Source organism: Coregonus clupeaformis, chromosome 15 (assembly GCF_020615455.1).
Source record: "Coregonus clupeaformis isolate EN_2021a chromosome 15, ASM2061545v1, whole genome shotgun sequence".
NCBI lineage: Eukaryota > Metazoa > Chordata > Actinopteri > Salmoniformes > Salmonidae > Coregonus > Coregonus clupeaformis.
The window spans coordinates 45114726-45140750 of NC_059206.1; the positions used below are offsets into that span (position 1 = coordinate 45114726).

At 48.8% G+C, this 26025-nt stretch overlaps 1 protein-coding gene across 3 annotated transcripts; it reads left to right on the forward strand.

Annotated features, from left to right (window-relative positions):
* The first annotated feature begins 145 nt into the window (after window positions 1–145).
* On the forward strand, window positions 146–26009 carry cplane1 (ciliogenesis and planar polarity effector 1). Of its 3 annotated transcripts, none has more exons than XM_041898054.2 (44): window positions 146–234; window positions 521–717; window positions 878–1013; window positions 1107–1226; window positions 1323–1555; window positions 1706–1806; window positions 1968–2228; window positions 2310–2492; window positions 3131–3383; window positions 3557–3739; window positions 3847–4610; window positions 4740–4930; window positions 6537–6617; window positions 6696–6860; window positions 7027–7194; window positions 7336–7567; window positions 7700–7839; window positions 7989–8206; window positions 8393–8557; window positions 8754–8895; window positions 8983–9092; window positions 9219–9371; window positions 9511–9622; window positions 9849–10185; window positions 10366–11344; window positions 11531–11685; window positions 11788–12040; window positions 12149–12207; window positions 12539–12622; window positions 12764–12998; window positions 13093–14754; window positions 14888–15113; window positions 15214–15464; window positions 15598–15700; window positions 16188–16358; window positions 17349–17408; window positions 17703–17736; window positions 17889–18020; window positions 18126–18306; window positions 18392–18447; window positions 24388–24579; window positions 24699–24865; window positions 25031–25129; window positions 25215–26009. In XM_041898054.2, the coding sequence occupies exons 2-44, from the start codon at window positions 637–639 to the stop codon at window positions 25505–25507; spliced, it is 9921 nt and encodes a 3306-aa protein (XP_041753988.2). In that variant the 5' UTR covers window positions 146–234; window positions 521–636; the 3' UTR covers window positions 25508–26009. The 3 variants fall into 3 exon arrangements, with proteins under 3 accessions (XP_041753988.2, XP_045081121.1, XP_045081120.1); XM_045225186.1 differs by having other exon boundaries at window positions 18129–18306; XM_045225185.1 differs by having other exon boundaries at window positions 10369–11344.
* The last annotated feature ends 16 nt before the right edge of the window (window positions 26010–26025 follow it).

Here is a 26025-nt window from a genome sequence, read left to right on the forward strand (position 1 = left end):
AATAATAAACGCTACCTATCTTAAACACAGCTTTATAGACGTAGTACCTATATTCGCCACATGATGTCGGTAGATAGCTAGCTAGCTATTTTCATTTAGCACCACAAAAAAACAATTCTGGCTTTGTCTGGCTCCAAGGCAACGCCGTGGCTTCACTCAGGAGGAGTCAGGATCATGGGAAAGTCTCTCCCGTCACAGAAAGCGGAGGGAAATGTGAAATTCTTCGAAAATATGGTATTAAAATGTATTTTTTTCATTCTTTCTGTAGGTCGAGCTCTTGCAGTAATTTTAAACAAGAATAATATTTTAATGACATTAGAGATTACTGTTGAGATTCAGTGCAAATAGTTTGGGTCGTTGTTAGCATCAGCTAGCTAACGTGAGCTAGTTAGCCAGCCAACACTGCCTTGTTGTTGGGGACGCCTAAGTAGCATACATGCTAGCTAGCTACCAGCTAAATCACTGTTATCATCATTTGTGTGATATCTGACCTGTGATATCTTCTCGGCATTTCGTTTAGCTAGCTACTCCCTACCATTATAAAACATCAACTCGACCTGAGATGATTGAAGATGGTGCATGATGATTTCTCCATCAGTACCTAAAAAGGGAGTACGCTAACGTTATCGATTAAAGATGGAACAGAAGCTGGAGGTTGTGTTGTCATCAAGCATCAAACGGAAGAAACCATGGCCAAGGTTCTGTTGGCTCGGATTGGTGAGGACACTGAATTGTCAATCATCCACACAGAGATGTTGACATCCATCACTAGATAATGGAAATCTTTGATTGCACAGCTTGAACAGGAAATGGACTAGTATTGAAAACAGTAGTATCTGTGCAGTTTGTGACTGTATCAAACGGTTGATTTGTCCAGGAGAAGGAGTCTGTTTTCCTGCTGGATGACAAGCGGATCAGTGAGATTAACATGGTGTCTGGACGCACCAAGAAGAAGACCCCCAAGCTGCAGCCCCTGCTCCCCAGGGTGGTAACCATGGCCGCATCCCAGAACGGTACGCTTTCAGTGGCCTTTACATTTCAACACCATTTGATTCCATAGAAACACAGCAATAATCTTCATTCCCATGATTCATTTCCGTTTGTAGGTGTGTGGCTTGCCGGATTGCTGGTCTCAGGAGAGCTGTTTCTATGGAGCAGGGACAAAGACTCCTTGAAGACCGTGGCAGCAGTCCCTACAGAAGCTCAGCTCGTCACTGCAGCACAAGGTCTGTATGTGCGCAAGCCATTGTTACAATGAGCCATGTTCAAGCTTGCCAACACAGCTCCATGTCCTTACTGCGTATGTGTGTGTATGTACACAGGGTCTGGCGTGTGCCTGTCTCTGGTGGTTTCAGGGGATGGGATGCGGGTGCTGCTGGTGACTGTGACGGGGCAGGTGTTCCTGTGGGAGTGTGTGGATGTGCGCGACCTGTCAGGGGTACGGGATGGTACCGCCAGAGGACGCTGGGCTCAGATACAGCACCCTGAAAACACTGCTCTGCCATCCCCAAGAGACAAGGAGGCATCTCAACACAGCATCTTCATCAGGGGGGAGGTGAGGAGGACTCTGTCCACAGGGATAGAAATTATCCTGTTGCAAATGTTTGACTAGTTTCCCATGTTACCATGGGAACGTTTGTCATGCCCTAATTATTTCTTCCTGTCTTTTCCTTGTTTTACCACCTTGTTTCTCTCTCCATATCAGGCAGTGGGTGATATCTGCTTGTCAGCTTTTGTTTTCACCTCGGTGGTGGAGCTAAGTGTCACTTTCTTAAAGATCCAATGGGAGGAGGGCCAGAGGAGCAGGTGAGTGGACTAGGAAAGGCTTCACAGGGTCAAGGGGTCAAAACTTCCTCTCAAGCATTTACACTCCTCTATATCTTTATTGTCATAATACAATCAAAGGTATTTGTTCTCACATTGCTCATCTGGAATATATTTGATTGTGATGTATGTTTTTCCTGCAGTCCTGTGGGGTACAGTGTACGCTGGGTCACTAAGACATACCCCATGTCCTGCCTCACCCCACCCTGTCGCCCAGTGAAGTCCAGGGGGGCACTGGTGCCAGCCTTCTCCCCTGATGGCCTGCTGTTAGCTGTAGCCCTGAACCAAAGAGACCCCAGGGCTACGCAGGTTCTCTTTGTCAGCACTCAGAACTTTGTGACTGTCTCCAGTGGACTGGGGGGATGTGGCAGCAAGAAACTCGTCATTCCTTCTAAATACGTGAGGTAGGTACACGACTAGAACAGGGAATATGTAGATACTGCATGTGTTTTAGATGATAAAGATGACTCCCTTGTATCCTGCAGGTCGTACTGGGTGGGCAGTGTGAGCTGGGCTGTGGGGGGGCTCTACCTGGCCTGTGTGCTGAAGAGGGGCTCCTTCCTCATGCTGGCTCGTCTGGGGGGGCTGCTCTCTCTGTCTACCTCAGGGTGCAATGTGGACTTTGGCCCTGCTCACTTTCTGCCCCTGCATCCACTAGTCACTTACAGGTAAACATGAGAATGATTCCATTAATATAAGCAACCCATTTCAAATGGAATGGTCCGTTTTGATAATCCTACATATTCTAGCCACCCTAACCAATTTGTATTTGTTCAAGTGTTCCATAAGTTCTCTAACAGGAAATATACCATCAAGTGTGATACTCTCTTCATCAATCAGTCCATCCATAGCCATAGAATGTCAAACTGGTCACGAACCCACTGTAGATTATTTTAAATGTGTTTTGATCCATTCGTTTCTCGATTTCGTTTCCCTCTCTTCTCTCTCATCTGTAATCATCTTCTTTCTCTATTTCTTCGCTCTCCTCTTCCAACATGGTCATTGTACCCTTTTTCTCATGTAAGTATTTGAGGGGTTAACACATGTTGGTCTTGATACTCCACACAGCACACTTGTGCTATCTCCTAAACATAATCTCACTGGCTTGATGGCTCTTGAATGCTCTGCATTGACCAACATAAAATAAATCACTGACATTTCTGATGATTATTTCTACATAATTGGTACATGCCTGTCTTCTTGAAAAGCATGTTACTGTACTACTATAATATACACATGAAATCTCTCCCTTATTTCACCTCACTTTCCCCTTTCCCAATCATCTCTCACCCTCATCTCTCCTCAGACCTCCAGTCTCTGTTGGGGGGGCTGGGGTTGACCCTCTGTCCAGCTCCAGCCTGTCTGTACGGGACGTCCTGAGACAGCGCTACTCAGTGACCTGGCACCCGCGGCTGCCCTACCTCATTGTGTCTGATGGCTACATGGCCACAGTGCTGCGGGTGCCTGAGCAGCCCTCCCCCGCCACCCTCCTCAGGGCTCTGCTGCACGACACCAGCCAGGGCCTGGAGAGTGCCAGCAGGGCACTGGAGCGAACACAGGTGAGGGGAGGGAGTTGAATGTAATTGGCTCCAGTGCATTTCCTTTTTTGTGGTTGTGTAGTTGCTGTAATGCTCAATAATAATTTGGTCAATAGCTAACATCCACCGGGCCACTATATTTCTCTTGTTGTTTGTTTACTCATTTTTCTGCCGTATTCCTTCTCTTTTCCCAGCCCCATGCCAGGGCGTGGCTGGAGTCCATATCCTGTCTGAAGCTTAGTAGCAGTCTGCAGGAGCTGAGAGCCAGGCCCACACCCGTACCCACCCCAACAGCCACAGCTACATCCACCCTGCCCCTCTTCCTGCAGGACCAGGGAGGCCTGGGGGACACCAGGGAGCTGGTCCAGAGAGTTCAGGTCTGGCCATCAGCTGATTAACACACACACACATACTCTGAATGTTCTAATCTCTTCGTCATAGTTAATGTTATTCTGTTTAAAGGAGTTTATGTGTGTTTTCTTAGGCTTTGTTTGAGGATGACTCTGATCTTGAAGGACTGCCTGCTGGTTCACATGTGGAGGACCGAGGTCGGCTGGAGTTTGCCTCCATGTTCGACACCCTCCATGCCCTCTCAGACACCCTGGCTGATCTTGACCCCAGTCCTCGCCCTCATCCTGACCCTGATGCTAGCTCTGTGGACTCAGAGAGGAGACCCCCAGCCCTCCCTCCTGAGCTCCGGGGGGTCCAGGGCAGCCTGATGACAGCGTGGGCTCTGGGTGTGTCACTAGGTGGCGTTGTGGAGCAGAGAGAGCGTCTGCTGAAGTACACGGTCCGCTATGCTGTCCGCTTCGCTGCTCTCCTCCGTCTAATTTCCATCCCCTGCTCCCACACAGGAAGGAGAAAGAAGAGCAACATTCCCTTCTCCTCTCACCTCCTCCACCTCCTCAGAACCCTTCTCTCTTTCCTCCCCTGGGATGCCCCTCACACAGGGGGGAGGAGCTGCCTGGGTTTGGTTGTGGAGCTCACTCAACAGCTAGTGGGCCTGCTCCTCTCCTCGCCCCCTGACCTCTCTCAGACTGGCCAGGCTAGCTCTGAGCCCTCCTCCCAGACCCTGTCCACAGCTCTGCTCCTCCTGGAGCTGACCTCCCACAGTATGGACCACACCTACAGCCTCCAGCAGAAATGTGCCCACACAGATGTCTACTGTGTGCTATTCCTGCAGGAGGAGGGAGGGGGGCCAGGGCCATTACAACAGGATTTGCCTCTCCCCCAGCGGCCGTCTAGCAGGTAGAGTCAATCTCTTGTGCGTGTGTGTATTCATGAGAGTGGGTGTGTGATCGATTTAACTTGCTGTCATTTTTGGCCCTTTAGTCTGATCTCGCTCTGTCATATTCCTCTGACATGATTCCTCTCCAGGTTGCGGGGAGTGTGGCGTGCAGTATACAGGCACACTCTGCAGTACTGGGAGGAGCTGAAGCACCATGGGAGCGGTACGGGCTGGGAGGAGGAGCAGGGGCGTGTGTCTGTCATCCTGTCCCAGATCCAGACAGCTCTACAGGGGATGGGAGAAAGGCTGGAGGACGGGCCCACTCTGCTGAGCTACACAGGTAGGATGAACGGGAGCCTGTGTGAGGCCTATACAATTGGAGGGTTGTCTGGTTTCTGTACCCCTTGATTTTGTTACATTACAGCTTTATTCTAAAATGGATTAAATAAATACAAATCCTCAGCAATCTATGCACAATTCCCCATAATGACAAAGCGAAAACAGGTTTTTAGACATTTTTGCAAATGTATTAAAATTTAAAAACAGATACCTTATTTACATAACTATTCAGACCCTTTGCTGTAAGACTCGAAATTGAGCTCAGGTGCCTGTTTCCATTGATCATCCTTGAGCTGTTTCTACAACTTGATTGGAGTCCACCTGTGGTACATTCAATTGTTTGGACTTGATTTGGAAAGGCACACACCTGTCTATATAAGGTCCCACAGTTGACAGTGCATGTCAGAGCAAAAACCAAGCCATGAAGTCGAAGGAATTGTCCGTAGAGCTGTGAGACAGGATTGTGTCGAGGCACAGATCTGGGGAAGGGTACCAAAACATTTCTGCAGCATTGAAGGTCCCCAAGAACACAGAGGCCTCCATCATTCTTAAATGGAAGAAGTTTGGAACCACCAAGACTCTTCCTAGAGTTGGCCGCCTGGCCAAACTGAGCAATCGGGGGAGAAGGGCCTTGGTCAGGGAGGTGACCAAGAACCAGATAGTCACTCTGACAGAGCTCTAGATTCTTCTGTGGAGATGGGAGAACCTTCCAGAAGGACAACCATCTCTGCCGCACTTCACCAATCAGGCCTTTATGGTAGAGTGGTCAGATGGAACCCACTCCTCAGTAAAAGGCACATGACAGCCCACTTGGAGTTTGCCAAAAGGCACCTAAAGACTCTCAGACCATGAGAAACAAGATTCTCTGGTCTGGTCAAACCAAGATTGAACTGTTTGGCCTGAATGCCAAGCGTCACGTCTGGAGGAAACCTGGCACCATCCCTACGGTGAAGCGTGGTGGCAGCATCATGCTGTGGGGATGTTTTTCAGCGGCAGGGACTGGGAGACTAGTCAGGATCGAGGCAAAGATGAACGGAGCAAAGTACAGAGCGGTCCTTGATGAAAACCTGCTCCAGAGCTCTCAGGACCTCAGACTGGGTCGAAGGTTGACCTTCCAACAGGACAACGACCCTAAGCACACAGCCAAGACAACGCAGGAGTGGCTTCGGGACAAGTCTCTGAATGTCCTTGAGTGGCCCAGCCAGACCACGGACTTGAACCTGATTGAACATCTCTGGAGAGACCTGAAAATAGCTGTGCAGCAACGCTCCCCATCCAACCTGACAGAGCTTGAGAGGATCTGCAGAGAAGAATGGGAGAAACTCCCCAAATACAGGTGTGCTAAGCTTGTAGAGTCATACCTAAGAAGACTCAAGGCTGTCATCGCTGCCAAAGGTGCTTCAACAAAGTCTGTTTTTTTATTTTTTATAAAAATGTTGCTTTGTCATTATGGGGTATTGTGTGTAGATTGAGGAAAAAAACAATTTAATCAATTTTAGAATAAGGCTGTAGCCTAACAAAATGTGGAAAAAGTCAAGGGGTCTGAATACTTTCTGAAGGCAATGTAAGTGATGATTCAAATGTGCAACCTTCTTTTGGGTCCCTAGGGGAACAGCACTTCCTGTTTGGTTGCTACTCAGAGAGTGCTCAGGCTTGGAGGGCTGAGCTGTGGGCAGAGAGACAGAGAGGTGAGAAGGATAGTTTAGTTTACATGTGTGGTTTTGGGGTACAGTTTGAATCTAAACGTGTCACCTCCTGTTCCCCAGATGGGCCTCGGAGTGCGTTCTTGGAAACACGTCTGTTGCTGTCCCTGCTGTATGGACTACTGTTCCAGTACCGTCTGAAAGAGGCCCAGGGGCTGGGGGACCACATGGCCTGTCTGCTACTCCATCAGGCTGGACAAAATGGTGATGATAGGGCCCACAACACTGGTATGTATCGATCTTGGTCAATCCAGGTTCATTGGAAGAGATATATATATTTTTAATGATACTTTTGTCTTTACGTAGAGCTAAAATGCTAAGAGACTGTATCTGTGTCAGTTTTAAAAGTCATTGTTGCTTGTTGACATTGACTTGATTTATCTGTTGGTTCTAGAGGAGGCTCTTCCTGGCTCCTGGCTGCCAGGGGAGGTCCACAGTGAGGCAGCCTGTGCTGTAGTCCAGACTCTGGGAAGGTTCATGGCCTCGTATTTCACCAACAAGCCCCTTCTCATCCTGCCCCCTCACAGTGTGGATGTACTGCCTCCCTTACACCTCCCCCATGGTAAGAACTCCCTCAACACACACACACACACACACACACACACACACACACACACACACACACACACACACACATACACACACAGTATTTGACCATACAGGCCAGTGTGTTTATATCTATGTCTGTATCCACTCTCTCCAGCCCCAGGTGTTGGGCGCCTGGTGCCCCTGTGCCAGGAGCGTGTGGCAGGGGCGGTGCGGGGGCAGCAGCTGTCAGAGGTGTGGACGGTGGGCTATACCCAGGACCTGCTGCTGCAGGGGGGGCTGCTGCCTGAGGCCACCTGGCTGGCTCATTGTCTGGGGGACTGGAAGACTGCAGCCTCCCTGGGCCTGGCCTACACAACTTACGCAGCAGAGCACTGCGACTTCACCGGGTCAGTGTGTGTTTGTCTGTACGTGTAAGAGCTTCTAGCTCATCAATTCACCACTGAGACTTGTATATGGATTGTGGTGAATAGGTTAATGAGCTTTTGTGAGTTTCTGATGGCTCTCTGTTGCCACCTCAGGCTCAGGTGGAGAGAACTACATCTCCCAGCAGCCCTCGAGCCTGTGAGCATCTTTCAGGGTCAGCTTGAGTCTCTACTGGGCAGGAAGGCTGGGCCAGAGGAGACCCAAGGAGACGAGGAGAACTACAAGAGCTTCACAGGTCTGTTGTGCCTGATGGTGTGGACCTCGGCTACTCCATTCTGCAGGACAGTTTGCCTCCACATCTCGATCTCTCATATGTACTTTTCTTTTTTTACATCACTTTTATAATTCTCTCTCTCTCTCTCTCTCTCTTTCTTTCTCTTTCAGACTCTCTGGAGGGTGAGGACGTGGAGTTGTTGCAGGGTTCAGTGCAGGAGATCCTGAAGGCATCAGTCATGGCTGGGGTAGATGTGTTGTCCCAGCCCCTGGGTGCTCTACTGGACTCAGCCAAAGACCTGTCCTCCTGCCTTCCTGCTCTGGTGCCTATGGGCCTGTACCTGCCTGCACCCCCTCTCTACTGCCCCCAGCCTGCACCCAACACACAGGTACTACAGAGGACAGCGTTTTCCCAGAATTGAGTAACAAGATGGTGCTGCTGAGTAAGGGGGGGATATAGAAATATCTAGAAATGGAACCTTTAGGTGTCTATGCATGCACTGGAAGGTATTGTATGTATATGTTACCTGCTCAGGGCTATAGAGTTAAAACAATTCTTCCAACTATATACTTAGGACCCGTCAGGGGTGTTTGGGCAGCTGTTGGAGGGGGCGTCCCGTCACAGGGTGTCAGGGGTCCTCCAGAGGGTGCTGCTGCTCCTGAGGTCTGCCCGCTGCTCCCGTCCCGCTGCCCAGTGGTACATCAGCCACCTGCAACGCTCCCGACATCGCCTACACAGGGTACTCTGCTATCCTGTTCTTACCGGTCTCCAGCCCTCTGCCCCACACCCTCTAAACACCCTCCTATCTGTTTTACACAATAGATAGTCACCTTCATACAGTGGGGGGAAAAACACTCAATATTCTTGAGTGTAATGAAATGATTTGGAGTATTATGTTGAATCTTGTGGTGACTAACTTGGTGGTTGGTCTTTAGATCCGTCAGAAGTACTCCCAGCAGCAGTGTGTGACCAAGGCCTTCCCAGAGGCTCTGATGAAGTTTGTGACCCGCGGTGGATTCTTTAGACTGGGACCCAGTGGGGCCGGAACCCTGGACTCGGTCACTATACAAACTATCAGTAAGATACTTTTTTACTGTTTGTCACACCATTGAACTACATTCATCCATTGAAGCATAGCTTAATTCGAGAACCTTTTTCCTCCAGTCTGCTTCAGGGAGCTGTGTGGCCTGTGCTGGATGCTGAATGTCAGAGACCAGCTCTCAATGTCTTGCAGGAAGTATCAGGCTGCAAGGAACTGTGGGAGAGATCCCCAGGTACTACACAAAGGCCTTTTTACTGTGTTGCTTGGTGTATCTTCTTCAGCCTGAAGGTGTGTGTGTGATCCTCTATAATAGATGGTCTGTTAACAACCTGTTAAATGTGTGTATTTCATCCTGAAGGTCCCAGCAGATGACGGTGAGGTGACAGCAGCCTGTGAGGAGGCTCTCCACTGGGCCTGTCGTTTCCTTCCTTTCTCCCGCTTCCTCAACGCTGAGGAGATCCTCCAGGACACCCTCCTCAGCTTGGTCTCTGAACTTCCCCCTGTACCCCTGGTAAACCCGACCAGCAGTCACCTCATTCACATACAGTCACAGACGTTCCTGTTCGGTTAATTGTGTTTTTCCATGTCCTACACAGGAGAGATATAGAGTGGAATCATGTCTCTTATCCCAGGCTGTTGTCTCCTTCCAGGTGGCAGAGACTCTGGTGCAGGCCTTCCCGGAGGAGGAGGAGTCAGTCAGGGTCCCTCTGAGAGAGAAGTACAACTCACTACTGCAGAGACTGAGGCACTGCACTGTCCCAGGTAGCTACTGTCTACTACTGTCACTGCTCTTCACCTTCCTGCCCAGCATAACGTAATAATATATGCCATTTAGCAGACGCTTTTATCCAAAGTGACTTAGTCATGCGTGCATACATTTTACATACGGGTGGTCCCGGGAATCAAACCCACTATCTTGGTGTAAGGTAATGCTAATGTTTCGTACTAATTTTCATTCTCTCCTTGACTTTCTCTTTCTCTCTTCTAGCCTCAGGACAGAATGGCAGGAAGAGGGATGAGGAGGAGGGAGAGGAGATGATGATGATTCTGATGCAGGAGCGGCTCAGACAGAGGAGGAAGGACCTGAAGCGTCTGGCCAGGCACCTGGCTCCCCTGGAGCTCTACCTGTGGGAGAGGGAGGAGGAGGAGGACAGGGGAGGGGGAGGGCAGGGGGCTGCAGCCCTGCTAGAGAGATTCTCCCTGGGGGCCAGTCTGAGTAACAGCACCCTGACGGACTGTGGGCGCCCCCTGGTGTACAGCGATGGAGACACGGCCGAAAACTCAGTGGCTCTCTCTCCTGACCTGCACAGCAGGCTTCCTCACAGGTAGACTCAGGCTTTCTTGATGAAATATGTATCTGTCAGAAATCTTTGTTAGTTAAGAAGTCAATAATTACTTTGAAACCTTGTCCTTTTATGGCCATTGTGGCAACGTCAGGCAAGTTGATTGGACAAAACAGTTTCTCTTTGGCGGAATTTGTGGTGTAAACTTTTTTTTGTTTTCAGCAGCAGCAAGAGAGTGAGGGTGCTGGACCGAGCAGACAAGTCTGGAAGGAAAGTAGTGGAGGGTGAGAGCATCCAGGAGGAGGGCCAGAGCTGCACGGGCCCAGCACAGGACCCTGCTGTGGGGGAGGACAGCCCCTCTCTGACCCTGCCCGTGGTGGGGACCTGGGAGTTTGAGCTGGAGGATGAGGAGTACCTGCGTTTCCTGGAGCTCTTCTTCAGCTACGTGTTGGAGAAGGACGGCCCTGACCCAGACTCTGGCTGTGACCCTCCCCTGCTGAAGGGCTTCTGTAGCCAGCTGAGAGAGCGAGAGCTGCACTCCCTCACCTTCGATGTCCTCACCACCCTCCGCCGCCGCCAGAGAGATGGACGCTACGCAACCAGGAGGCAGGGGGGCAGTGACGCCCCCGTGTTCAGAGCTGGACACTGCTACAAACCAGTACTCGTTACTACACCTTCGTTTCTCCACAGTGAGCCCCCTACACCCAGACCCAGCATGTCTGTCAGTGTCCTGTCCCTCCCTGGGCTCAGGACTGGCAGGCAGCAGGGGTTGTTTGGCTTCAGTCTGCAGGCCAGCCCAGCTCCAGAACCCACACCTCAAAGAGGCCGCCTCGGCTCGGAGCCTAGCCCCAGTCAGAGCTCTGTTCCCTGGGAGCAACCATCAGAGTGCTGGGCGTTTGGGCCCCTGGGCTCCGTGGAGACTGTAGAGCTACAGCAGGAGCTGGAGCCCAAGCTGGAAGCCCAGTTCCCAGGGCTGGGCAGGCTGCTGGAGTGGATGGTGCGCTGGGCTGATAAGAGGGTGCTGCTGGGACACCCCAGCCGGATGAAGGGGAGGGAGGCGGGCGGAGGAGGGGTAGCTGGAGGTGGAGTGGTGATACGGGTCAAAGCCACCGCTCCTGCGGTGCTCACGGCCCTCAGCATGTTGGAGCACAGGTACACCGCCGCCCTGCTGGGCATGGACCGCTACTGTGCCAACTTACCAGTTAGTAGAGTTTTTTTATGAACTATTTATTAACCAGATATAGAGATGTGCGTGGACTGTGTGCCATGAGTGATGAGAACCGCCAGACTTGGCATAGACCAACATTCTCTAACAGATTTCCTTTCTTCTCATTATCTCCCCCACTTCTTTCCTTCCTTCACTTTTTCTTCTCCTCTCTGCCTCCAGGTTCCAGAGAGGCAATGGACAGTGGCTCCAGTGTTGCAGCCTGAGGTGGGCTGGAAGCTGGAGAGGGAGAGCAGTGTGGATACAGGTTACCCTGCATCAGCTGGCACACCCATTACTCTGCCAGAACAGGACCCCCAACACAGCGAACTGTCCTAGTGAGTGTGTGTGTGTGTGTGTGTGTGTGTGTGTGTGTGTGTGTGTTCTAGCATTTTCTTATGGCTCAGAGAGGATCTTAATATATTTCTGTTCTTCTACAGTGGGTCACAGACTGAGGGGATGGAACGAGTGACATCCCAAGAGACCTCACACCTTTATGACCATGAGGGAGTGACGTTAAACCCTGAGAGCGGGGTGGCAGACTTCCGAGACCACAAGCTTGACCTTTCTGCTGAGAAAGAAGGAGATGACAGCAATGCTGACAAGGCCTTGAGGTCATCAGCCTCTCTCCCCATCCCCAACATCTCTGTCCACATCAAGAGCCTCCATCGAACACTGAGCCCACAAGACCAGGTGGGCACTGCCAATCACAATCACACCATGACCATTCCTCTGTGTTTCTAGATGAAGTGTTTGGTTGGCACCTGGTCACTAAGTGTGTCTATTCTTTCTTGTCCCCAGTCATTAACACTAGCAGATCTGCAGTGCTCAGAGAGCGAAGAGGACAGTGTCAGCTCTCAGTGAGTTTTGGGTGTGGGAAACACAGGGAAAATGTGACTGATTTTATGTTTTATGAACATACTGATGTTCTCATTTAGTATTTGACACCAGAGCCATGGCTGGTTGGCCGAGGTGAGTTGGTAGGCTACCGTTACCGTGGTGATAGTAAACAGAAGCTACAGTTTGGTATGACAGACCATATACATATATTCTATTCATTCTATGTCTATGTGACAGACACTGTGGATTTTAACCAAAGCAGCCAGTTACTAGAGGGCTTGTTTTATGTCTCTTTGGAATTGTTATTTCACATACTGTTTATGTTTACATGAATGTTCCTGTGTGTTTTAGAGAGGAGGAGGCAGAGATTCTGCTGTCTCATGGCTCCCTGAGAAGACCATCATCAGATATTACTGAAGAAGTGACAAGAAATATGTAAGTGAGCCCAAACAAAAACACACTGTATATTGCTTTGTATTCCTTTAGTTCCATATTATAACATTATGGGGTACTTTGGTTTACTAACCTTCAAATCTGTATTTGTGACATTTACTTTGTGTGTTTTCTCCCCCTCAGACCTCCCAGTGAGGGTTCAGGATCAGACGTCCCTCCCCAATTCAGCTTCCAACCCCTTCCCATGGCAGGGCCTCAGGCTGGGGCTCAGGCAGCAGACTCTGCCCCTAACGGAGGATTGCCCCAGAGGAGCATCAATACTACCCCCACCCCTGCCTCTGCTCCCAACCAGGCCCTGTCTGCCCAGACAGACCCTGTCAGACAACTCTTGCAGGATGAGCTATTCAGACTGGTCCAGGTGAATGTGAAAATGAACATCAGGCAGAGGAAAATACATAAATGTATGTATGTAGCCAACGACTTTCATGATTGTTTTGTGTTTCTCTCTTAAGTTGCAGCAGATCAACTTCATGAGTCTGATGCAGGTGGTTGGAGCTTCGTTTGTCAACCTCCCACTCTCACAGAACAACACACTCCTGGCCCAGTCCAACGTGCCCTATCCAAACCCCAATGCACCCCTGTCCCACCCTAACACACTCCTCTCTCACCCGAATCTGATCCTCTCCCAGAACAACATGTCCCCTATGCCCCAGACCCAGGCTAGTTTTCCAGTACCTGCAGAGCAGCCAGTTCCCCAAAACTCTGTTCAGGCCACCCTAGCCTCGGAGCCCCTGTCTCGGAGAGACAGACCCACAGACCAACCCCCCATCCAGGAAATGCAGCCATTGGCCGTCCACCCTGAGCCATTGAGAGATATCCAGGGGGAGACCAGGACATCCTCTCATGGGCTTCAGACCCCTGTAGACCCCACCCGCAGTGCCCCTCTGCTACTGCCCTCTGGTGGTAGCTCACAGGACCCTGCTCCCTACAGCTCAGGACTGAAGCTGCTTCAGCTGCACCCTCCCCTGCTGTCCCTCCAGCGTCATGGCAACACGGCCCCTGTACGTGAGGCCTGGGGACCCCCGTCTGAGAGGAGACCCAGCACTACTGTGCCCCCCCACCTGAACCCCAGCCAGTATGACCCAGCCGCTCTGAGGAGGGCAGAGGAGAGAAGGAGGGAGGCAGAGAGCGAGTCCACCGCTCCACCATCACACCTCAATCTGACACAGTATGCCCACTATCTCCCTGACCAGGTCCCCAGGAGCACACTGCCCCAGCGCCAGAATCCAGAGGCCAGGGTGGAGAGGTCCAGAGGAGCTGAGCCCCCTCACCTCCCTCCTACCCTCCCATCCCACAGACCTCCCCCTGTCCAAGGCCTCCCCCTCCTCCGCTTCCACCCTGACCCACGCCCCCACACCACCTTCCCTCTCATACCCCTCCCATACTCCTCCAGACCCCTGACTGTCACCCCAGCAGCCAAGGGCCACAACCCCGGACTACAGCTACTACAGAGAGACCCAGACCCTCCTAGGATGATGCTGCCCGAAGCCAACCCTCCGGCCCCTGTGCCACGTCTCATCCCTCTGGGGGAGCTGATGGGCTGGGCTGCAGGGAGAGAGAGGGGGGCAGATCCCAGACTCCAACTCCTCAGAGTGGACCCACAGACACAGAACCCTACCCCTGCCCCTGCAACACCCTCCACCAGCACCAACTCCAGCAAGAGGCAGAAGAGAAGAGTGGAGAGGTTGAGGAGAGAGGGAGAGAAAGCAGAGGTCACATTTAGACTAGAGGATTCCATCATACCCCCGCAAGAGAGCAATGAGGACGAGCCTGCAGAGCCTGTTCTTGGGGAGGGCTATGTCTTTCCTCTTGGGACCTTTGACTCCATGCTGACTGGTCAGCGATTGGTGGACAGGGCTCTGTCTACTACAGCTGAGCTCCATGCCTTTGCCTCCACACACAAGAGACCTCCTGAGAGCCACGATGCCTGCACCAACACAGACCCAGCTTCTCCTCACTCAGATAAAGGCATTTCTGCCCAACCTGCTGTCACTTCTGCTGCTTCTGGACCTGCTGCTCTCCCTCCTGAATTGTTCCTGAATCGGTGGTTCCCTAGAGACCCTCCTGTCCAGGACATAGAGACACCAGGGGAGACACAAGCAGAGAGAAACACTGTGAGATGACTATTTAATGACAAAATCGAATGGAATGTTCAGTACACCAGTACAGATAATTTATCCTGTTTCATGCTACTTAATTGTCTTATCTGTCTCTCTTCTCTCTCTCCCTATCTCTCTGGATGCACAGGGTCGTCAGTTCATAAATGTGATAGATCTGGAGGATGGGGCCTTGCTACAGGAGTTGCCATCGTGCCCCCGCCCTGCGGTGTGGGACCAGGACGTCACCCCCTCTCAGCCCTCTCCCCCCACCTCGGCACAGCTCCACCTGCTGGCAGCCTCCGTTACCAACTCAGCCCCTCCGGAACTCACTGCAGACACCAGCACAGAGGATGACCAACCCCAAGCTCAGCCAGGTGGTCTGAGTCAATATAATCTATTCACTCTGCTAAAACAACATTAGAGTTGTACTCCATATATTGTCTCTGTCTGTAATATCTCCTCTGTCTCCTCCAGGCTTCTCTGTAGCATCCCTTCCACCTGCTCACCCTGAGCCCAATGGAGACCCAGTGACTCGCAGTCTGCTGCAGGAGAGGAGAGCCCCAGGCCGGGCCCTGGAGACCAGGAGTCCAGGGACCCATCGCGGAGCTCCATCCAGGGCCCCAGTGATCCAGGTGTCTGCCCGTCTGTCTGAGATAGACGCCCAGCTAGCTGCCTTACAGAACATCGCAGATCACATGGAGAGAGAGTTTGCCAATACCAGACTGGTAACGTAGCTTTGTGATTTACATTTATACTCCTCAACCTGCCTGTGTCCACTTGTCTGGCTGATAATTGGCAAGTCAATGTGTGTGCTGATCCATGTGTGTAATAAGAAGTATTTCTGTGCCCCTCTCTTAGCTGGTGAGAACCATTGAGACTCTTGGTCCTGCCATGGCTCCTGAAATGGTGGAGGGAAGAACACCACTGAACAAGACAGTCACTCTGGCCGTCTCACCAGAAGGTCAGATCCACAGTAAAGGCGTCCACATACATAGGTTCGGTTTGCTCCTAGCAGAACTCGGCTAGGCGACGCGAACGCCTGTGCTCGCATACTCCTTTAAAAAAATGTGCATGAAAACTAGTTGCATCTCTTGGAATTTCAACAAACACTTCATTGAAGAGCGCCGTCCATAGTTCTCACTCCTACTCGGAGTAGTACTTTTGACCAATCACAGAAGAAGGGGCGTAGACTTCAGCTACCGAACTTCGACTTGCCTAAAAATAAAATGTTGTGTGTTCAAACAGCTGGAAAAAAAACCTGCCGAACTCCAAAACAAACAAAAACTTTACCATAATATATGCGCAAACTGTTACGGCTTGGAAGCATGCAACAGGCTTAAAACACTCGACACCAGATCAAACCTCTTTACACCAGACAACACCAAATCTGCCATATCCCCCCCATATCCCCCTGACTCTGTTTATGTGTGTCCTCTCCATTTGACCAGGGTGGAGATCACGTCTCTCCGTGCACCATGACACTGAGCTAGCGGGTCGTCAACAGGAAGAGGAGGAAGGACGTGATAGTGTAATAGTCAGCTCTGCTCCTTGGGGTGTGAAACAGCCCTTCTCTCTTTCTCCTGCCGTCCAGAGCACCTCTACCCTGCACCCGCCCACAGGTATAGCAGCACTCCCAAGCAAGCGTTCAAACTGTGGGAATATAGTTGTGCTCGTAAACCATTCTTAACATATAGCTATTAGCTAACCTGTCATGGCATTGTTGATACATTATTGGCCATTGGATCCAATGGAAATATCTCCCTAGTGATTGGATAATGGTGAACCATGATGGTGTCAGTGTAATTGTAGTTCTTATATATATATATATATATATATATATATATGTACTTTTACACCTTTTTCTCCCCAATTTCGTGATATCCAATTGGTAGTTACAGTCTTGTCCCATCGCTGCAACTCCTGTACGGACTCGGGAGAGGCGAAGGTCGAGAGCCATGCGTCCTCCGAAACACGACCCTGCCAAACTGCACTGCTTCTTGACACACTGCTCGCTTAACTCGGAAGCCAGCCACACCAATGTGTCGGAGGAAACACCGTCCAGCTGGCGACCGAAGTCAGGAGTCGATAGAGCGCAATGGGACAAGGAAATCCCGGCAGGCCAAACGATCCCCTAACCCAGACGACACTGGGCCGCCTCATGGGTCCCCCGGTCACGGCCAGCTGTGACACAGCCTAAAATCGAACCCGGGTCTGTAGTGACGTCTCAAGCACTGCGATGCAGTGCCTTAGACCGCTGCGCCACTCGGGAGGCGTAATTTTTGTTCTTATAAGTCCCTAGTGGTTCGGCAGGTGGTGTGGTGTGACGTTTCCAATTACCAGGCTACCATCTGATACTCCTGTTTCAGGCTCACCACAGCTGTAACTTTAGTGTATGTCTGCCCCAGCACCATACATCCCTGCTTTGTGCCTCTAACCAGGCTGTCTGACCTGAGGTGTACAGTATATCAACTGGGGATTTATGTGTAGTCTGAGTGGTTGAATGGGATCTGTCTGGGGTAGAATGGCATCTGTCTGGGGTAGAATGGCATCTGTCTGGGGTAGAATGGCATCTGCCTGGGGTTGAATGTGATCTCTGTCTGTGGTTGCAGGCCTGCAGTTGTCTCCCGTCAGACCAGAACCAGAGCAGCGTGTGTGGGACATCAGTCAAGGTAAGAGCCGTCTCAACACACACTGTCACACACACCTGGCTGGGACTCAGTGCTGTTACCTAACTCTGCATACACACCGATAGAGACTGCCAGTGGACACCCGCTACATCACACATACAGGCACTCTCACCTTGTAATGGTACACCTGGTACTTGCATGTCTCTGGTTTGTGCTAGTTTGTGTTTCAGGTCGAGATACTTGAAGAGACACTGGGCAGCTGTACAACTCACCCCCTTGCAGCAGCATTCAGATCTGTATTTAGTAAGCTGTATATTGATTGTGTTTCTCTTGCAGATTTGACAGACAATATGGATGGAGCACCTGGAAAGTAAGTGTGTGAAAACTGATATCGGTAATGTATTTAGGAAAATGTTAAATGATCACTGTTAGTTACCCTCTGTGTGAGCATTATTCCTTAGATGTGATTGTGGTTTGAACTGTCACATATTATTCTCCTCCTGTCTTTCCTGTCATCCTCAGATGGGCAGAGGAGACTCTGGGTCTCAGTGGGCTGAGTGATGTGGCAGACATCTTGGCGGAGTTGGTGAGGGAGGGAGGCATCTCCCCCACGGCCCTGGGGCTGTCCCATACACAAGCTGCCCGCCTCAACAGGTAGGAACCTTCACAGTGAACAGCTCTAAACCTGCTCCTCTTCTGGTTGTGACAATCTCGAGCACTGTGACTGGCTCTCAGCAGTGATGTGTTTGTGATTGACAGCAGGCTGGACCAGCAACAGAGCGGCAGGGCGGGACAGAGGGGGATGCGAGCGGAGGAGGAGAGGCGAGAGCTGAGGGTTTGGATGAGAAGGAAACAGAGGGAGAAACTGGTCGAGTACCGCAGACAGAGGGAGGAGAAGAGGGAGAGGGAACGAAAACCCTTCTCGGCCCCTGTCACAGTGGTGAGATTGGCTTCTGACTCACATTTACATTCTGTGTTCTGATAGTTTTTTAGTGCATTCATTCAGACACCATTTCTCTCGACAGAAACCAACTTCCAAAGATATAAACATCAATAAGAAAATCAAGGAAGAGAAAGACAAGTATGTGCACGAACACACACACATACAACATAAATACATACATACAGTTGAAGTCGGAAGTTTACATACACCTTAGCCAAATACATTTAAACTCAGTTTTTTTTTTAATTCCCTGTCTTAGGTCAGTTAGGATCACTACTTTATTTTAAGAATGTGAAATGTCAGAATAATAGTAGAGATAATTATTTCTTTCAGCTTTTATTTCTTTCATCACATTCCCAGTGGGTCAGAAGTTTACATACACTCAATTAGTATTTGGCAGCATTGCCTTTAAATTGTTTAACTTGGGTCAAACGTTTCGGGTAGCCTTCCACAAGCTTCCCACAATAAGTTGGGTGAATTTTGGCCCATTCCTCCTGACAGAGCTGGTGTAACTGAGTCAGGTTTGTCGGCCTCCTTGCTCGCACACGCTTTTTCAGTTCTGCCCACAAATTTTCTATAGGATTGAGGTCAGGGCTTTGTGATGGCCACTCCAATACCTTGACTTTGTTGTCCTTAAGCCATATTGCCACAACTTTGGAAGTCTTGAGATGTCGCTTCAATATATCCACATAATTTTCTTTCCTCATGATGCCATCTATTTTGTGAAGTGCACCAGACCCGCCTGCAGCAAAGCACCCCCACAGCATGATGCTGCCACCCCCGTGCTTCACGGTTGGGATGGTGTTCTTCAGCTTGCAAGCGGTACCCTTTTTCCTCCAAACATAACGATGGTCATTACGGCCAAACAGTTCTATTTTTGTTTCATCAGAACAGAGGACATTTCTCCAAAAAGTATGGTCTTTGTCCCCATGTGCAGTTGCAAACCGTAGTCTGGCTTTTTTATGGCGGTTTTGGAGCAGTGGCTTCTTCCTTTCTGAGCGGCCTTTCAGGTTATGGTGATATAGGACTCGTTTTACTGTGGATATAGATACTTTTGTACCTGTTTCCTCCAGCATCTTCACAAGGTCCTTTGCTGTTGTTCTGGGATTGATTTGCACGTTACGCACCAAAGTACGTTCATCTCTAGGAGACAGAATGTATCTCCTTCCTGAGCGGTATGACGGCTGCATGGTCCCATGGTGTTTATATTTGCGTACTATTGTTTGTACAGATGAATGTGGTACCTTCAGGCATTTGGAAATTGCTCCCAAGGATGAACCAGAGGTGTACCATTTTTGTTCTGTGGTCTTGGCTGATTTCTTTTGATTTTCCCATGATGTCAAGCAAAGAGGCACTGAGTTTGAAGGTAGGCCTTGAAATACATCCACAGGTACACCTCCAATTGACTCAAATTATGTCAATTAGCCTATCAGAAGCTTCTAAAGCCATGACATCATTTTCTGGAATTTTCCAAGCTGTTTAAAGGCACAGTCAACTTAGTGTATGTAAACTTCTGACCCACTGGAATTGTGATACAGTGAATTATAAGTGAAATAATCTGTCTGTAAACAATTGTTGGAAAAATTACTTTTGTCATGCACAAAGTAGATGTTCTAACCGACTTGCAAAAACTATAGTTTGTTAACAAGACATTTGTGGAGTGGTTGAAAAACGAGTTTTAATGACTCCAACCTAAGTGTATGTAAACTTCCGACTTGAACTGTACATACATACACATACATACATACAGTACCAGTCAAAAGTTTGGACACACCTACTCATTCAAGGGTTTTTCTTTGTTTTTACTATTTTTTACATTTTAGAATAATAGTGAAGACATCAAAACTATGAAATAACACATATGGAATCATGTAGTAACCAAAAAGTGTTAAACAAATCAGTATATATTTTATATTTGAGATTCTTCAAATAGCCACCCTTTGCCTTGATGACAGCTTTGCACACTCTTGGCATTCTATCAATCAGCTTCACCTGGAAAGCTTTTACAACAGTCTTGAAGGAGTTTCCACATATGCTGAGCACTTGTTGGCTGCTTTTCCTTCACTCTGCCGTCCGACTCATCCCAAACCATCTCAATTGGGTTGTGGTCGGGGGATTGTGGAGGCCAGGTCATCTGATGCAGCACTCCATCACTCTCCTTGGTAAAATAGCCCCTACACAGCCTGGAGGTGTGTTGGGTCATTGTCCTATTGAAAAACAAATGATAGTCCAACTAAGACCAATCCAGATGGGATGGCGTATCGCTGCAGAATGCTGTGGAAGCCATGCTGGTTAAGTGTGCCTTGAATTCTAAATAAATCACAGACAGTGTCACCAGCAAAGCACCCCCACACAATAACACCTCCTCCTCCATGCTTTACGGTGAGAACTACACATGCAGAGATAATCCGTTCACCCACACCACGTCTTACAAAGACACGCCGGTTGGAACCAAAAATCTCAAATTTGGACTCCAGTCCAAAGGACACATTTCCACCGCTCTAATGTCCATTGCTCGTGTTTCTTGGCCCAAGTAGGTCTCTTCTTCTTATTGGTGTCCATTAGTAGTGGTTTCTTTGCAGCAATTTGACCATGAAGGCCTGATTCACACAGTCCCCTCTGAACAGTTGATGTTGAGATGTGTCTGTTACTTGAACTCTGTGAAGCATTTATTTGGGCTGCAAAGAGGCTGGTAACTCTCTAATGAACTTATCCTCTGCAGCAGAGGAAACTCTGGGTCTTCCATTCCTGTGGTGGCCCTCATGAGAGCCAGTTTCATCATAGCGCTTGATGGTTTTTGCGACTGCACTTGAAAAAACGTTAAAAGTTCTTGAAATGTTCCATATTGACTGACCTTCATGTCTTAAAGTAATGCTGGACTGTCGTTTCTCTTTGCTTATTTGAGCTATTCTTGACATAATATGAACTTGGTCTTTTACCAAATAGGGCTATCTTCTGTATATCACCCCTACCTTGTCACAACACAACAGATCGGCTCCGACGCTTTAAGAAGGAAAGAAATTCCACAAATTAACTTTTAAGTAGGCACACCTGTTAATTGAAATTCATTCCAGGTGACTACCTCATGAAGCTGGTTGAGAGAATGCCAAGAGTGTGCAAAGCTGTCATCAAGGCAAAGGTTAGCTATTTGAAGAATATAAAATATATTCTGATTTGTTTAACACTTTTTTGGTTACAACATGATTCCATATGTGTTATTTCATAGTTTTGATGTCTTCACTATTATTCTACAATGTAGAAAATAGTAAAAAATAAAGAAAAACCCTTGAATGAATAGGTGTGTCCAGACTTCTGACTTGTAGTGTACATACATACATACATACATACATACACACATACAGTGAGGAAAAAAGTATTTGATCCCCTGCTGATTTTGTACGTTTGCCTACTGACAAAGACATGATCAGTCTATAATTTTAATGGTAGGTTTATTTGAACAGTGAGAGACAGAATAACAAAAAAAAAATCCAGAAAAACGCATGTCAAAAATGTTATAAATTGATTTGCATTTGAATGCTGCCAAACTCATGCTGCCAAACATTCCCTCGTAAAACGGACTATCCTACCGATTCTTGACTTCGGCGATGTCATTTACAAAATAGCTTCCAACACTCTACTCAGCAAATTGGATGTAGTCTATCACAGTGCCATCCGTTTTGTCACCAAAGCCCCATATACTACCCACCATTGTGACCTGTACGCTCTTGTTGGCTGGCCCTCACTACATATTCGTCGCCAAACCCACTTGCTCCAGGTCATCTATAAATCACTGCTAGGCAAATCCCTGTCTTACCTTAGCTCACTGGTCACCATAGCAACACCCACACTAGTCTGCGCTCCAGCAGGTATATCTCACTGGTCATCCCCAAAGCCAACACCTCCTTTGGCCGCCATTCCTTCCAGTTCTCTGCTGCCAATGACTGGAACGAACTGCAAAAATCTCTGAAGCTGGAGACTCTTATCTCCCTCACTAACTTTAAGCGTCAGTTGTCAGAGCAGCTTACCGATCACTGCACCTGTACACAGCCATTCTGAAATTAGCCCAACCAACTACCTCATCCCCATATTGTTATTTATTTTGCTAATTTTCACCCCAGTATCTCTATTTGCACATCATCTTTTGCACATCTATCATTCCAGTGTTAATACGAAATTGTAACTATTTTGCACTATGGCCTATTTATTGCCTTGCCTCCATAACTTACTACATTCGCACACACTGTATATATATTTTCTGTTTGTATTTTTGACTTTATGTTTTGTTTACCCCATATGTAACTCTGTGTTGTTGTTTTTATCGCACTGCTTTGCTTTATCTTGGCCAGGTCGCAGTTGTAAATGAGAACTTGTTCTCAACTGGCTTACCTGGTTAAATAAAGGTGAAATAAATTAATTAATTAATGAGGGAAATAAGTATTTGACCCCCTCTCAATCAGAAAGATTTCTGGCTCCCAGGTGTCTTTTATACAGGTAACGAGCTGAGATTAGGAGCACACTCTTAAAGGGAGTGCTCCTAATCTCAGCTTGTTACCTGTATAAAAGACACCTGTCCACAGAAGCAATCAATCAATCAGATTCCAAACTCTCCACCATGGCCAAGACCAAAGAGCTCTCCAAGGATGTCAGGGACAAGATTGTAGACCTACACAAGGCTGGAATGGGCTACAAGACCATCGCCAAGCAGCTTGGTGAGAAGGTGACAACAGTTGGTGCGATTATTCGCAAATGGAAGAAACACAAAAGAACTGTCAATCTCCCTCGGCCTGGCCCGGGCTCCATGCAAGATCTCACCTCGTGGAGTTGCAATGATCATGAGAACGGTGAGGAATCAGCCCAGAACTACACGGGAGGATCTTGTCAATGATCTCAAGGCAGCTGGGACCATAGTCACCAAGAAAACAATTGGTAACACACTACGCCGTAAAGGACTGAAATCCTGCAGCGCCCGCAAGGTCACACTGCTCAAGAAAGCACATATACAGGCCCGTCTGAAGTTTGCCAATGAACATCTGAATGATTCAGAGGAGAACTGGGTGAAAGTGTTGTGGTCAGATGAGACCAAAATGGAGCTCTTTGGCATCAACTCAACTCGCCGTGTTTGGAGGAGGAGGAATGCTGCCTATGACCCCAAGAACACCATCCCCACTGTCAAACATGGAGGTGGAAACATTATGCTTTGGGGGTGTTTTTCTGCTAAGGGGACAGGACAACTTCACCGCATCAAAGGGACGATGGATGGGGCCATGTACCGTCAAATCTTGGGTGAGAACCTCCTTCCCTCAGCCAGGGCATTGAAAATGGGTCGTGGATAGGTATTCCAGCATGACAATGACCCAAAACACATGGCCAAGGCAACAAAGGAGTGGCTCAAGAAGAAGCACATTAAGGTCCTGGAGTGGCCTAGCCAGTCTCCAGACCTTAATCCCATAGAAAATCTGTGGAGGGAGCTGAAGGATCGACGTTCGATCCTGGGATTAAAGTCTGGAGACTGGCTAGGCCACTCCAGGACCTTAATGTGCTTCTTCTTGAGCCACTCCTTTGTTGCCTTGGCCGTGTGTTTTGGGTCATTGTCATGCTGGAATACCCATCCAAACGTCAGCCTCAACCTTAACCTTAATGACGTGGAGAAGATCTGCAAAGAGGAGTGGGACAAAATCCCTCCTGAGATGTGTGCAAACCTGGTGGCCAACTACAAGAAACGTCTGACCTCTGATTGCCAACAAGGGTTTTGCCACCAAGTACTAAGTCATGTTTTGCACAGGGGTCAAATACTTATTTCCCTTGTTAAAATGCAAATCAATTAATAACATTTTTGACATTCGTTTTTCTGGATTTGTTTGTTGTTATTCTGTCTCTCACTGTTCAAATAAACCTACCATTAAAATTATAGACTGATCATGTCTTTGTCAGTGGGCAAACGTACAAAATCAGCAGGGGATCAAATACTTTTTTCCCTCACTGTACATACATGCATACATACATACATGCAGATACATGCAAGTGTTCTAAGTATTAGAAGCTTTTATGTGTGTTCACATGTTGTATTTGGACCGTTAGGATGGTACTGCTGGAGCACCACAATCAGAGAGCCCGCGATGCCTGTAGTCTGATCACAGACCTCCTCACCACCCCACTGACCCTGCCCACTAACGCCAACCATACCATGACACTACCCTCCACCTCCCCACGACCCACCTCCACACGACCCCTTACAGCTCAGACTGTCGGCAGCACCCGCAGCAGCCCCAGGTACACCTCGTAGGGCATTCACATCTGGGTGGTTTAAGAACAATTCTATTTCAATTAATGTGTCTAAAACTGAAATTAGAGGGATGGAGGATGATCCTTGTCATTCTGTGACGTTCCAGAGGTCGTAGTCTGTCTGTTGGGGGGAAGAGGAAGACCAGTACCAAATCCCAGACTGGGAGAGCCCGCTCCCTCTCCTCTCCAGGGGTGACACCACGTTCACAAAGACGGCCTGCGTCATCAGGGGGGCAGGAGACACTGAGTGCCAGATTGGGACTGCATAGACCAGGTTACCACCGTCCACTATCATTCTCTTTTGATTTAGGTGCTATAAAAAAAATATAGGGGCTTACAGTAATAAATGTGGTAATATATGATGAGCTGGGATCAACAGCATTTTGGATGTTGGCCAGAATGCAGTGACTGATCAGTGTGTCTGTCTCCTGGGCGTTAGCGAGTTTTCTGCCACGGGACCGTCTCTCCCAGGTGACCCGGCGGGGTATGATCACAGATCTGAGGGGCAGGACTGGGCCTAAGACACCCAGCCAGCAAGGTGAGACACTGCCGAGCTGTTGAGTAATCTTAGTAGCCATGTTTAGGTAATATAGAGTAAAGTTCTACCCTGTTTCCCCCTGTAGAGTGGAGAAGAGAAGTGAGCCAGTCCCCACCTGGATGGAGAGGTGGAGGAGCGAGGGAGCAGAGAGAGACTGAAGAGAGGGAGGAGGAGGTGGTGAGCCCATGGAACCCCCCTCCAGAGATCTGCAGGTTGCTGGGGCTGGAGAACTCAGAGGGCCAGGGTGGTGCAGTGGCTAGAGCTGGGGGAGCAGGGCTGGACATACTGGACACCCTGTCAGAGAGCACTGGCAGCATCCTCAGCCAACTGGACTGGGCTGCCATTGAAAGCATTGTGGCCGCGGAAGGGGCCATCTGATTGACTTAGAGCATCCCCCTCGGAATGCAGGGACGAGCCTGACTATCTCGAGGGACAAGAGGGGCACAGGGTCACAAGTGAAGGATCACAACACATTAAAACCATTTATGTGCCTATATGCTGTTATATTACTTGAAAGCGTCTCAACTGTTCACGGGAGCCTGTAGAGGGCAGTCGGTACTGTGTGTCTTGTCGTGTCTCCTCTTGGTTCCAGCTTGTACCAGATAATCGGCATCATCATATTATTGGTACTCATGCCATATCTTTATAGTGTATTGAATGAGTTTGTCATGTCTATTTTTGGAGATCCAGTGTATGTATATTACATTTTTGTTTAGTCTTAAATACCTGTATATTTATTTATTTTTGTGTGAATTTATATGATCAGCTAATGTTGATTTCCACTCAGGAAAAAATGAAATAGTGTTTGAATGTAGTCTTTGCTTTGTGGCATAGCTCAACATGTTTTAGCAATATTTTTTATAAAGACTGTTTTATAATACTAGAAAGGGTAAGAG

What these genes read in the sequence shown, in the direction of transcription:
- cplane1 (XM_041898054.2), top strand. Translation starts at nt 637, where the DNA reads ATGGAACAGAAGCTGGAGGTTGTGTTGTCATCAAGCATCAAACGGAAG. An exon ending in GCTCGTCACTGCAGCACAAG is followed by an intron (nt 1,227 to 1,322) that starts GTCTGTATGTGC and finishes GTATGTACACAG; the next exon opens with GGTCTGGCGTGTGCCTGTCT. An exon ending in ATTGGGACTGCATAGACCAG is followed by an intron (nt 24,866 to 25,030) that starts GTTACCACCGTC and finishes CCTGGGCGTTAG; the next exon opens with CGAGTTTTCTGCCACGGGAC.